The following is a 12,367-nucleotide window of genomic DNA, read 5'->3' on the forward strand; positions in this document are numbered from 1 at the left end:
ACATCTACATTCTTCCCTCTCTAATGAATCACTCTCATCGTACATAAATATCTGCAATACCTCACATCTTACATTTTAAAAAAGAAAAATCCCTTGAAATCCCACATCAGCCTCCAGCTACAATTTCATTGTTCTTCTTTGCTTTATAGAAAAGAGCTGTATGGCTCTGTCAAAGAGCCCAATAAACTCACCACAGAATTTCTGCTCCTAATCTTATTATTTTTTTAGAGACACGGCCTCACTATGTTGCCCAGGCTGACCTCTAACTCTTGGGCTCAAGGGGTTCTCCCACATGAGCCTCCCAGGTAGCTATAATTACAGGCACTTGCCACTGTACCTGGCCTCCTCCTATTTTCTCTTGATCCCACTCTGATCAAGCTTTTACCCCCCACCATCTCAGGGAACAGGTCTTGCCCAGATCACTAAGGACTTATATATTGTCAAAGCCAATTGGCAATTCTTAATCTTTATTCTAGTTGACCTATGAGCAGCTTGACATGTTTGATCACTCCATCCTCCTTCCAACACTTTCCGTGTCTTCTTTGGACAGAAATCTTCTGGGCAATCCACTACCAATAAGTTGCTATTGCAGCCCAAATAGCTGCCTCCTTGTACCCATAAAGGTCGAGCTGTGACACTGTACCCCATCCACTCACCAGAGCCCAGTAGTTGGGTGTGCACAGTCTCATGGAAGATGATAACTGCAGGGCCCAGGGTGGATAAAGGGACATCCAAGCCACAGCGAGCAGTGGTGGCCTTGAGCTCCTTGGTGAAGTGCTTCAGATAAGCTTCTGAGGCATCCCCAAGGAATTTGAAGAGGTCGTTATGCAGCCGGTCTGCATGAGTTCGATAGATGACGAGGTCTGAGATGGCCAGGACCTTAAGCAGCAGCCGTGTTCTCTGGCTTAGATTCACGGTGGCCCCCAGGAGCCCTTCCGTATCGATCACTGCTACTTTGTGAACTGGGTCATAGGCTGCCCACACTCCCACAGTGCAGGACTCCTGGGTAGGGGAGGTCTTGAAGACTTCACGACCATAAAAGAAAGTGTGGTTGAGAGTATGAGACTTTCCATCACCAGTATTTCCAAAAATGGAAACCACTTTCAGATGCTGATCAGGTTTGCAGTCCAATTTTCTAATGAAGTCCTCTTCATTTGTTACCTGCAAAAAAAAAAAAAAAAAAAAAAAGACTATGAAGTAGAGAAACTGTAAAAGCACTAGAAACATCTACAAGAATAAATGCTTCGCAGGGACAAGGAACTTGATTGAATTGTCAAGAAAAGGAAGTTGCAGGATAATAGCTCCCACCTCCACCGTTAGCAAACAGCTCAAAGGAACCTCTGAAGCTTTAGTCAGGGAAATAACTTAGTGGCCATGAAAAGAGCTAAAACTATAAAAAGAAAAAAGAAAAAAAGAAAAGAAACAAAACAAAACCAAAAAAAAAGAGGTAAAACCATGAAACTCTTAGAGGAAAACAAAGTAATTAACCTTTGTGACTTTGGATTAGGCTATAGCTTCTTAGATAGGACAACACAAGCACAAGTAACAAAAGAAAAAACAGATAAGGCCAGGTGTGGTGGTTCACCATGTAACAGTGGCACTTATGGGAGGCTGAGGAGGGAGGATCCCTCGAGCCCAGAAGTTTGAGGCTGCAGTGAGCTGTGATGGCACTACTGCACTCCAGCATGGGTAACAGAATGAGACCCTGCCTCAAAAAAAAAATAAAAGAAAGGGGGGTGGGGCCAAGTGAGGTGGCTCAGGCCTGTAATCTCAGCACTTTGGGATGCCCAGGCGGGCAGATCACTTGAGATCACGAGTTCCATACCAGCCTGGTCAACGTGGTGAAACTAAATAAAAGTCTCTACTAAAAATACAAAAATTAGCCGGGTGTGGTGGCACGTGCCTGAAATCCCAGCTACTCAGGAGGCTGAGGCGGGAGAATTGCTTGAACCCAGGAGGCAGACTGCAGTGAGCCGAGATTGTGCCACTGCACTCCAGCCTGGGTGACAGAACAAGAACCTGTCTCAAACAAATAAAATAAAATAAAATAACAAAATAACATAACATAAAATAACATAACATAACATAAAATAAATCTAATAAGACTAGTATTCCAAACATACAAAGAAATCTTACAACTCAACAATGAAGATAAGCAACCCAATTAAAAAGTAGGCAAAGAATCTGAATAGACATTTCTCCACAAAAGATATGCAAGCAACTAGTAAGCATCTGAAAAGATGCTCCAAGTCCTGAGTCACTGAGAAATGCAAATCAAAACTACAGTGAGCTATCACTGCATATCCACCAGAACGACTACGACCAAAAGACAACAAACAGCTGGGCACGGTGGCTCACGTCTATAATCCCAGTACTTTGGGAGGCAAAAAAGAGAAGACAGCTTGAGGACAGGAGTTTGAGACCAGCCTGGGCAACATGGAGAGACCTCTGTCTCTACAAAAAAAATTTAAAATTAGCTGGGCATGGTGGTATGCGCCTGCAGTCCTAGCTACTTAGGAGGCTGAAGCAAGAGGATCGTTTGAGCTCAGGAGTTCGAAGCTGCAGTGAACCATGATTGCACCACTGCACTCCAGGCTAGGTGACCGACGACAGAAGCCCTGTCTCTAAAAAACAAAAAAAACAAACAAAAAAAGACAACAAGCATTGGCAAGGATGTACAGAAATCACAACGTTCATGCACTTCTGGTGGGAATGTAAAATCACATAGCCAGTCCGGAAAACAGCTTGTCCACTCCTAGCTATATACCCAAGAGAACTGAAAACACATGTCCACACAAATCTTCTAAGTACGTCAATGTTCACAGCAGCATTATTCACAACAGCCAAAGAAGTGAAAACAGCCCAAATACCCATCAACTGACAAAATGTGGTATATCCATACACTGAGTTACTATGCAGTCATAAAAAGGAATGAGCCACTTCCTCCCCTTACTTCAGTATGCGTCGGTTATTCTCACCTTTGGGACATTTCTTATGTTCTTTCTTTGACCTGACTCGGCAGAAATTCCTATCTATGCCTTGACTGTCTTCTGTCATGCCTGTGCCACTTCCTCCTTTCACAGTCTTCCTAAATCTTTCTTAAACTTCAGAGGGGGCTCTGAATGCTACAGCAAGGCTGCATATTCCTGCTGTTGCGAAATGATGTTCATTGTATTGAAGTAATATCTACTGACCTAGTATTGGTTGTTTTTTTTCTTTTCACTATACTATTTCCCTATTGACTTGTTAGGATTGGTCAGAAAATAGATAAGACTAGCAAATTGGAAGGGAATCATACATCTGAAAGATTCTATTGGAAAATGTATCCTGAATCATTTCAATCAGCTTTTTAGTGGAGAAAAACTATTATGATAGCAGATATTCCTAAAATCCACAGTGGTCTTTTATTTTTCACTTACCTAACCTTAGACTGAAACAATGAGAAAAGTATGCAAAATACAGTCACATTTCTCTTATTCTAAAGACACTGTCTACGGCCATACCACCCTCAACACGCCCAATCTCGTCTAAAGACATTAAAATGCTTTTCACAATTATAATTATGGAATTTGTAATATACTGTATATTTCCAAAGTATTTATTAATAATTCAGCCCTCCAAATGTGCTTATAACATGGACAAGTGAGAGTTCTGTACCTACGTCCCACCCCCAATTATCATATGGAGAGGCTAAAGTGTAAATATTTTCCCTATAGAAACAATACAAATTTCATTTAGGCGCGGTGGCTTATGCCTGTAATCCCAGCACTTTGGGAGGCTGAGATGGGCAGATCATCTGAGGTTGGGAGTTTGAGACCAGCCTGACCAACATGGAGAAACCCCGTCTCTACTAAAAATACAAAATTAGCCAGGCATGGTGGCACATGCCTGTAATCCCAGCTACTCAGGAGGCTGAGGCAGGAGAATCGCTTGAACCCAGGAGGCAGAGGTTGCGGTGAGCTGACATCGCACCACTGCACTCCAGCCTGGGCAACAAAGCAAGATTCCGTCTAGAAAAAAAAAAAGAAAGAATACAAATTTCACTGTTACCTAATAACATTTAGGTAGAAATGTTAGGAAAACGTTTTTGTGAAATGAACGCAGCTGGCTATCAAACAATATTTGCTTGACATTGCTGGGGTAACCACAACAAAAAAGAATGAAGTGCTGATACACGCTACAACACAGATGAACCTTGAAAACATGGTAAGTGAAAGGAGCCACACACAAAAGACCACATAGTGTACGATTCCATTTATATGAAACGTCCAGAGCAGGCAGATTCACAGACAGCAAGTAGATTAGTGGTTGCTAGAGGCTAGAGGGAAGAGGGAGAGACTGCTAAAGCTGGGTTTCTATTTGGAAAGATGAAAATATTCCAAAATTAGATAGTGGTAAGGATTGTACAACTTTATGAACATACTAAATACTGAATTATATACTTTAAACTGGTGAATTTTATGGTATGTGAATGACATCTCAATACAGTTTTTGGTTTTGGTTTTGGTTTTTTGAGACGGAGTTTTTGTTCTGTTGCCCAGGCTGGAGTGCAGTGGCGTGATCTTGACTCACTACAACCTCCACCTCCTGGGTTTAAGTGATTCTCCCACCTCAAACTCCCGAGTAGCTAGGATTACAGGCACGCGCTGTCACGCCCAGCTAATTTTTGTATTTTTAGTAGAGACTGGGTTTCACTCTGTTGGCCAGGCTGGTCTCAAACTCCTGACCTCAGGTGATCCACCTGCCTTGGCCTCCCAAAGTGCTGGGATTACAGGTGTGAGCCACAGCACTTAGCCAAGTTAATGTATTGGTCAAACCTCATCTACCATAATTCTCCTCCTAACAGTTTAAAGAACACTGCAGTCCTTATAAAAAGCCAGGCCATGAAGAACGATACCTAGGGCCGGTGAAATCCCAGACTGGAGCTCCTGAAAGATGCTCAGAACTCCTATTCTCAGAATACAGAACCCCAGGGTCAAAGCTCCTAACTCAAAGAGCTTATGGCTACTCAGGTGAAAGGAGTTTCCGAGGAAGCTTCACATCAAGTATCTTCCAGCCAACAGAGAATAAGACACATTGCTGATTTTTTCTTTTTTTTTCTGTTTTTGTTTTTTTGGTGTGGTTTTGTTTTTGTTTTTAGACGGAGTCTCACTCTGTCGCCCAGCCTGGAGTGCAGTGGCGTGATCTCAGCTCACTGCAAACTCCGCCTCCCAGGTTCACACCGGTCTCCTGCCTCAGCCTCCCGAGTAGCTGAGACTACAGGCGCCCGCCACCATGCCCGGTCAATTTTTTTATTTTTTAGTAGAGACAAAGTTTCACTGTGTTAGCCAGGATGGTCTCGATCTTCTGACCTCGTGATTCGCCTGCCTCGGCCTCCCAAAGTGCTGGGATTACAGGCGTGAGCCACTGTGCCTGGCCCTTTCTCTCTTTTTTTTTTTTTTTTGAAACAGGATTTCGCTCTGTCACCCAGGCTGGAGTCTGGGGCACAATCTCGGCTCACTGCAACCTCCACCTTCTGGATTCAAGCCATTCTCCTGCCTCAGCCTCCAGAGTAGCTGGTATTACAGGCACGTGTCACCACACCCAGCTAACTTTTTTTGTACTTTTAGTAGAGATGGGATTTTGCCATGTTTGCCGGGCTGGTCTCAAATTCCTGACCTCAGGTGATCTGCCCCTCCGCCTCCCAAAATACTAGGATTATAGAGGTGAACACCTTCTGATTCTTGAGTCTGCTTGTTTGATAACAGAGAAATATACAGACCACTCAGTGTGAAAATATGATAAACCTTTGTTTCCTATAATCTCAAGATAGTAAACCAAATCCCCGTGCTTTGGGAGGCCAAGACAGGAGGATCGCTTGAGCCCTGGAATTCAAGACTACCTTAAGCAACATAGCAAGACCCCAACTCTACAAAATCAAAAAATTAGCTGGGTGTAGTCATTCACACCTATAGTCCTAGCTACTCAGGAGGCTGGGACACGAGAATCACTTGAGCCCAAGAGGTGGAGGCTGCAGTGGGCTGAGATCGTGCCACTGCACTCCAGCCTGGGTGACAGAGCAAGACTCTAACTGAAAAAAAAAAAAAAAGTAAACCACTCATTATTCTATTAATGACATCACTATTGTTTCATTATTAAGAGCCTGAATATTGCTGATAATACTAACAGTTCACTGAATGCCGGCTACAGTGACAGTGCCCTTCACTAGAACCATGACAGCAGGGCCGTGTCTACCTTATCTTTACATGCAGAGCGCTCAGGACACCGCCTGGCACACAAGAGGAGCTCAGTGTGCAGCTGCGGACTGAATGAGTGAGTGAATAAACACCAGGCACCTTGCTAGGTACCCAGGTACCTTAAACACTTTTCCCACCATACATCTTCCACGGGGCTGAACACACAGCAGCATTTCATAAACTTGGTGATGGGTTAAGTGATCTAGCAGACAACAGAGAGAAACAAGAAGTTACACAGAACAGCCCATTTTGGACCCGTGTCACTCAGCCAGCCTGGTCCCAAGCTGCTAAGTTGGTCAGCAAGAAGAAACAAAACGAAAGCTCTGTGAAGCTCTACCAGCATGGAGTCAGGTGAGGTCAGGGTGGCTGCTGGAAGAGCCATCCACCTGCTCGACCAGGCCTGGTATGGAAGACCAGGCCTGGGGATTTTCTCCCCACGGAAATCTACTCTGTCGTGACTCTTCACAAACAAAACAGCCATTGCTATCCAGATTATCTAAGAGCAGGCACCTGAAAGTGGGGACACGGGAACATTTAGGGAAAGAATGAAATGTCTCGAGATTCATATTAAGTGTCCACCAAATGATATATATATACACACACACACACACACACACACACAAATAACTCACATGGGATGGAAAGAAAACACTCCTTGCCTGCATGTGGTGATACCATTTAGGCTTTTGGTGTCCGGGGGTGTGTCAAGTGCAGATGTCCATGTGTTGGGCCTATAGATGAGTCCAATGTAAATAATCCTCCTGGGAGGAGGAACTCAAAGGCCCAGGCTGTTTGTTTCTACTGACAAGCAGTGAACAATCCCTTAACATGCACCGACTGCATTTTCTTCATGTAAAAGGAGGCTAGGCCAGGTATGGTGGCTCACACCTGTAATCCCAGCACTGTGGGAGGCCAAAGCAGATGGATCACTTGAGCCCAGGGGTTTCAGACCAGCCTTGGCAACACAGCAAAACCCCATCTCTACTAAAAATACCAAAAATTGGCCAGGCGTTGTGGCACGTGCCTTTAGTCTCAACTACTCAGGAGGCTGAGGTGGGAGAATTGCTTGAGCCTGGGCAGAGTTTGCAGTGAGCTGAGATCAAGCCACTGCACTCCAGCCTGGGTGACAGTGAGACCCCGTCTCAAAAAAAAAGGAAAAAAGAAAAAAACAAAAAACAAAAAAAGGAGGCTATAACCATCTTTGCAGGTGCTAATTAATCAAATAAACAAATAATGCGGGAAAATGCTGGCACACTGAAACCATGCTTCACTTCTTCCTTGTCTGCCTTTCATGTTACTTTGCTTCTTGATATACTACTAAATTCATCCTTAACACAGGAGGATTTTCCTCTAAGCCAGAAAGGAGAGAACAGCCTAGCCTAGGTGGTAGCAAGACTGGTTTTCAGTCAGGGAGGCAAAGGTAGAGAAAAATAAGAAGATTCCCTTTGATAAAGGAAGGGGCGAGGAAGGAACGAGGCTCCAGCTCTACTTGTTCGGCCTGTCTACACTCAGTGACCCCATGCTGCTCCATTCCTGGAGTGAAACAGGTTACCTGGCCCTGAGCTCGGCCAACTGGCCACCCCATCCAAGTCGACAACATGTTTGAAATGGTCACTGGCCCTTACCAACAGCAAACACAGGAGGGACACCAAAGCCATCCCTCCCTAACTTTTGCCTTCCATCTTCCCTGAGCTTGCTAGGCCTCAGGCGACTCCAAAACACCTGAATGCCACTACAGGCTTTGCCATGGTGTGGCCTTGGGAAAGTTACTTAACTACTCAATGCCTCAGGGAAATGAGATAATAACATGTCCAGCTCCTAGCGACACTCAGCAGACTAAGAGGCAAAGTATGCAAAAGGCATAGCACGGTGCCTGGCATGGAGTAAGCACTCGATATGTGAACCATTATTAAAGACCAGCCCACTGGGAAAACACCCAGGTGCACAGCAGCAGCAGCTGGGCTTACACCTAATGAATTGCTCATTTGGGGGCTGATTCAGCAATGTGGTAAGATCGAAATGAATTCTACCTAAAACAAAAGATCTCACTGCTCACATCAGATAACCTTCTGCTAATCAAAACACATCATTATTATTTTTTATTTTTTATTTTTTTGGAGACAGAGTCTCGCTCTGTCGCCCAGGCTGGAGTGCAGTGGTGCGATCTCTGCTCGCTGCAAGCTCCACCTCCTGGGTTCACGCCATTCTCCTGCCTCAGCATCCCAAGTAGCTGGGACTACAGGCACCCGCCACCATGCCCGGAGAATTTTTTGTATTTTTTTTTTTTTTTTTTTTTTTTTGAGGCAGAGTCTTGCTCTGTCGCCCAGGCTGGAGTGCTGTGGCCGGATCTCAGCTCACTGCAAGCTCTGCCTCCCGGGTTCCCGCCATTCTCCTGCCTCAGCCTCCGGAGTAGCTGGGACTACAGGCGCCCGCCACCTCGCCCGGCTAGTTTTTGTATTTTTTAGTAGGGACGGGGTTTCACCGTGTTAGCCAGGATGGTCTCGATCTCCTGACCTCGTGATCCGCCCGTCTCGGCCTCCCAAAGTGCTGGGATTACAGGCTTGAGCCACCGCGCCTGGCCAATTTTTTGTATTTTTAGGGAGACGAAGCTTCACCGTGTTAGCCAGGATGGTCTTGATCTCCTGACCTCGTGATCCGCACCTGGCCAAAACACATTATTATTCATATTGGCTTTATAGCTGGCTCTTAGTAACCATCTAATATTGTATTAATCTTTACAAGGCAGGCGTGGTGGCTCACGCCTGTAATCCCAGCACTTTGGGAGGCCTAGGAAGATTGATCACTTGAGGCCGGGAGTTCGAGACCAGCCTGGCCAACGTGGTGAAACCCCATCTCTACTAAAAATATAAAAATTATCTGGGTGTGGTGGCACATGCCTGTAATCCCACCTACTTGGGAGGCTAAGGCAGGAGAATCACTTGAACCCAGGAGGTGGAGGTTACAGTGAGCCGAGATTGCACCACTGCACTCCTGCCTGGCTGACAGAGTAAGACTTGGTCTAAAAATCTTTACAAAACCCAGCAGCACCTCTCTGTCTCCCTCCAATTCACCCAAAGCTTTTTACTTTGTATAGACTTCTGAGAAGAGTCTGTAAAATGAAATATAACCGTACTCAATGATCCCCCACCACAGTTCCTTCTTTTTTGAGACAGTCTAACTCTGTCGCCCAGGCTGGAGTGCAGTGCCCAATCTCGGCTCGCTGCAACCTCTGCTTCCCGGGTTCAAGCAATTCTCCTTCCTCAGCCTCCTGAGTAGCTGGGACTACAGGAGCGCACCACCACACCCAGGTAATTTTTTTGTATTTTTAGTAGAGACAGGGTTTCACCATGTTGTCCAGGCTGCTCTCGAACTCCCTGACCTTAGTTGATCTGCCTGCGTTGGCCTCCCAAAGTGCTGGGATTACAGGAATGAGCCCCTGCGCCCAGCCCCAGTTTAGAATTCAGAATAGTTCATGGTAGTGAAAAGTGTCCAGCAGTCAACCTCCGACCAAAGCAGGCCAAGGGAATAATGACGGTCTCCCTCGAGAGATTCCTTCTAAGCCCTCACAGAATCATTCTAGAATGAAAGACCATGCACCAGCTTTGTTCCAAGGAGGCCTGAAAAGGGAAACCAAGAGGTAAGGAAGGAACTAAAGAGCCTTGGAAGGAAGGAAGTTCAACGCAGCACAGTCAGAGACTCTAGAAGTTAAACCCCAATGAACCTGGAAAACACTCTTAAGTAGTTCGGCACCAAGATCTTTTCAGTGCTGGTCCCTGGGAAAAAAGGACTTAATCTGCACCGACTACAATCACACATTCCTCCAATTTTTTTTTTTTCTGGAGACAGGTCTCGCTCTATTGCCTAGGATGGAATACAGTGGGTCACTGCAGCCTCAACCTCTCAGGCTCGATCAGTCTCCTGCCTCAGCCTCCCGGGTAGCTAGGACTACCAGCATGCACCATCATAGCTGGCTAAACTGTTTATTTTTTGTAGATATCGATAGGGTCTATGTTGCCCAGGCTGGTCTTGAACTCCCAGCCTCAAGCAGTCCTCCTTCCTTGGCCTCCCAAAGCACTTGGTGTGAGCCACTGCGTCCAACCCCATGGCCTAATTTTCAAACAGGATTTTACCTAAACTATGTCAAACAGATCAGTAGCCAGTCTATTTTAAAGTCCAAATGATAAGGAGATTTCCTTCCAATAGCAAGGTTTAAGTTCTATTAAACCTGTTTCCTCAACACAGCAAGTTTAGAAATGTTCTGTTCATTCTATCCTAAAGGGCGTGTATACTTCACGTTTATCCATGTACATGTTGCTGGAGTTTCACATAAAAACACAATCATTTCTCAATCAAATGTTTTCTGAAGACACTGAGGTCACGGGGTTGGTCTCACAAACACACTGAGCACATTTGGCAGGGGCAAAGCTCACTTTCTTCCACTCCAGTGTCCCCAAAGTGTTCCATTACTTGAGAGGTCAGGAATTCCTCACCATGTCTTGTAACTACCAGTGGTGCTTCTGACACTTTGCTTCACAGAGACTGCCTGCGGCTCCTCTCCTATTCCAGCAGAAATAAAAGCATTTCTTTTTTTTTTTTTTTTGAGACGGAGTCTCGATCTGCCGCCCAGGCTGGAGTGCAGTGGCCGGATCTCAGCTCACTGCAAGCTCCGCCTCCCGGGTTCACGCCATTCTCCTGCCTCAGCCTCCTGAGTAGCTGGGACTACAGGCGCCCGCCACCGCGCCCGGCTAGTTTTTTTTTTTTTGTATTTTTTAGTAGAGACGGGGTTTCACCATGTTAGCCAGGATGGTCTCGATCTCCTGACCTCGTGATCCGCCCATCTCGGCCTCCCAAAGTGCTGGGATTACAGGCTTGAGCCACCGCGCCCGGCCAAAAGCGTTTCTTATTTATTTTTGTGTGTGTGAGACAGAGTTCCACTCTTGTTGCCCAGGCTGGAGTGCAATGGCGCGATCTCCATTCACTGCAACCTCTGCCTCCCAGGTGCCAGTGATTCTCCTGCCTCAGCCTCCTGATTAGCTGGGATTACAGGCATGCGCCACCACACCCAGCTAATTTTGTATTTTTAGTAGAGACGGGGTTTCTCCATGTTGGTCAGGCTGGTCTCGAACTCCTGACCTCAGGTGATCTGCCCGCCTCGGCCTCCCAAAGTGCTGGGATTACAGGCCTGAGCCACCATGCCTGACCTAATAAAAGTGTTTGTGGCCAGGCGCGGTGGCTCACGCCTGTAATCCCAGCACTTTGGGAGGCCGAGATGGGCGGATCATGAGGTCAGGAGATCGAGACCATCCTGGCTAACACAGTGAAACCCCGTCTCTACTAAAAATACAAAAACTAGCCGGGCGTGTGGTGGGCGCCTGTAATCCCAGCTGCTCGGGAGGCTGAGGCGAGAGAATGGCGTGAACCCAAGAGGTGGAGCTTGCAGTGAGCTGAGATCGCGCCACTGCACTCCAGCCTGGGCGACAGAGCAAGACTCCGTCTCAAAAAAAAAAAGAGTGTTTGCATGCAGAGATGATCCACAAAGAAATTCTTTTTCTAAAAAAAGTCATTTTTAGCTCCCTGATCAGTTTCTTTGACGACACCCAACACACCCAGTTCAGCAATCCATTTATATCTGAATAAAAAGCTTTCCAAGGCAAAGATGAATTCTGAGGACACACTGGAAATACCCAGTCATCCCCAAGCCCCACCTCATCCTCAAGGGAACTTTCTGAGGAGCTTCTGGATGGGAGATGCAGCTGCCTTTTTAAGTGGCATAGCATATCCATATTTGGCCAGCTGTGAAAACAGATGTAAGCTCTAGTAAAGGCCTGGCAGTGAGCAGAATGGTCTTTGATTCTGGAATGATTTTGAGGGCTAAGAAGGGACTTAACAGTAAAAGCTAAGCTACACAAACCAGGCTAGAAAAGAGAGCTAGGTTTAAATCACACCCTGGGCAACTGACTCAACCCTTCTCTTGCTCAAAGCCTCCATTCCCACCCACCACCTCTGTTAATGTTTTCCCATTCTTCCAGCTCTGAACACCCCAACTAGAATGTACTCCAGGCTGGCAGAGATATGGTCTGTGTTGTTCACCACCGTAACCCTAGCACAGTGCCTGACACAAAATAGGAAAT

The 12,367-nt window shown here is 46.0% G+C and overlaps 1 protein-coding gene across 1 annotated transcript in view; it reads right to left on the reverse strand.

The window, feature by feature from the left end:
* ZFYVE1 (zinc finger FYVE-type containing 1) overlaps positions 1-12,367 on the reverse strand; it is a 60,628-nt gene that overhangs the window by 27,010 nt on the left and 21,251 nt on the right. Inside the window, exon 3 of the mRNA XM_045396664.2 lies at positions 657-1,161. Within this exon, the coding sequence (XP_045252599.1) occupies positions 657-1,161 (505 nt within the window). The remainder of the gene's footprint in view (positions 1-656; positions 1,162-12,367) is intronic.

The sequence above is a fragment of the Macaca fascicularis genome, chromosome 7, assembly GCF_037993035.2.
Source record: "Macaca fascicularis isolate 582-1 chromosome 7, T2T-MFA8v1.1".
NCBI lineage: Eukaryota > Metazoa > Chordata > Mammalia > Primates > Cercopithecidae > Macaca > Macaca fascicularis.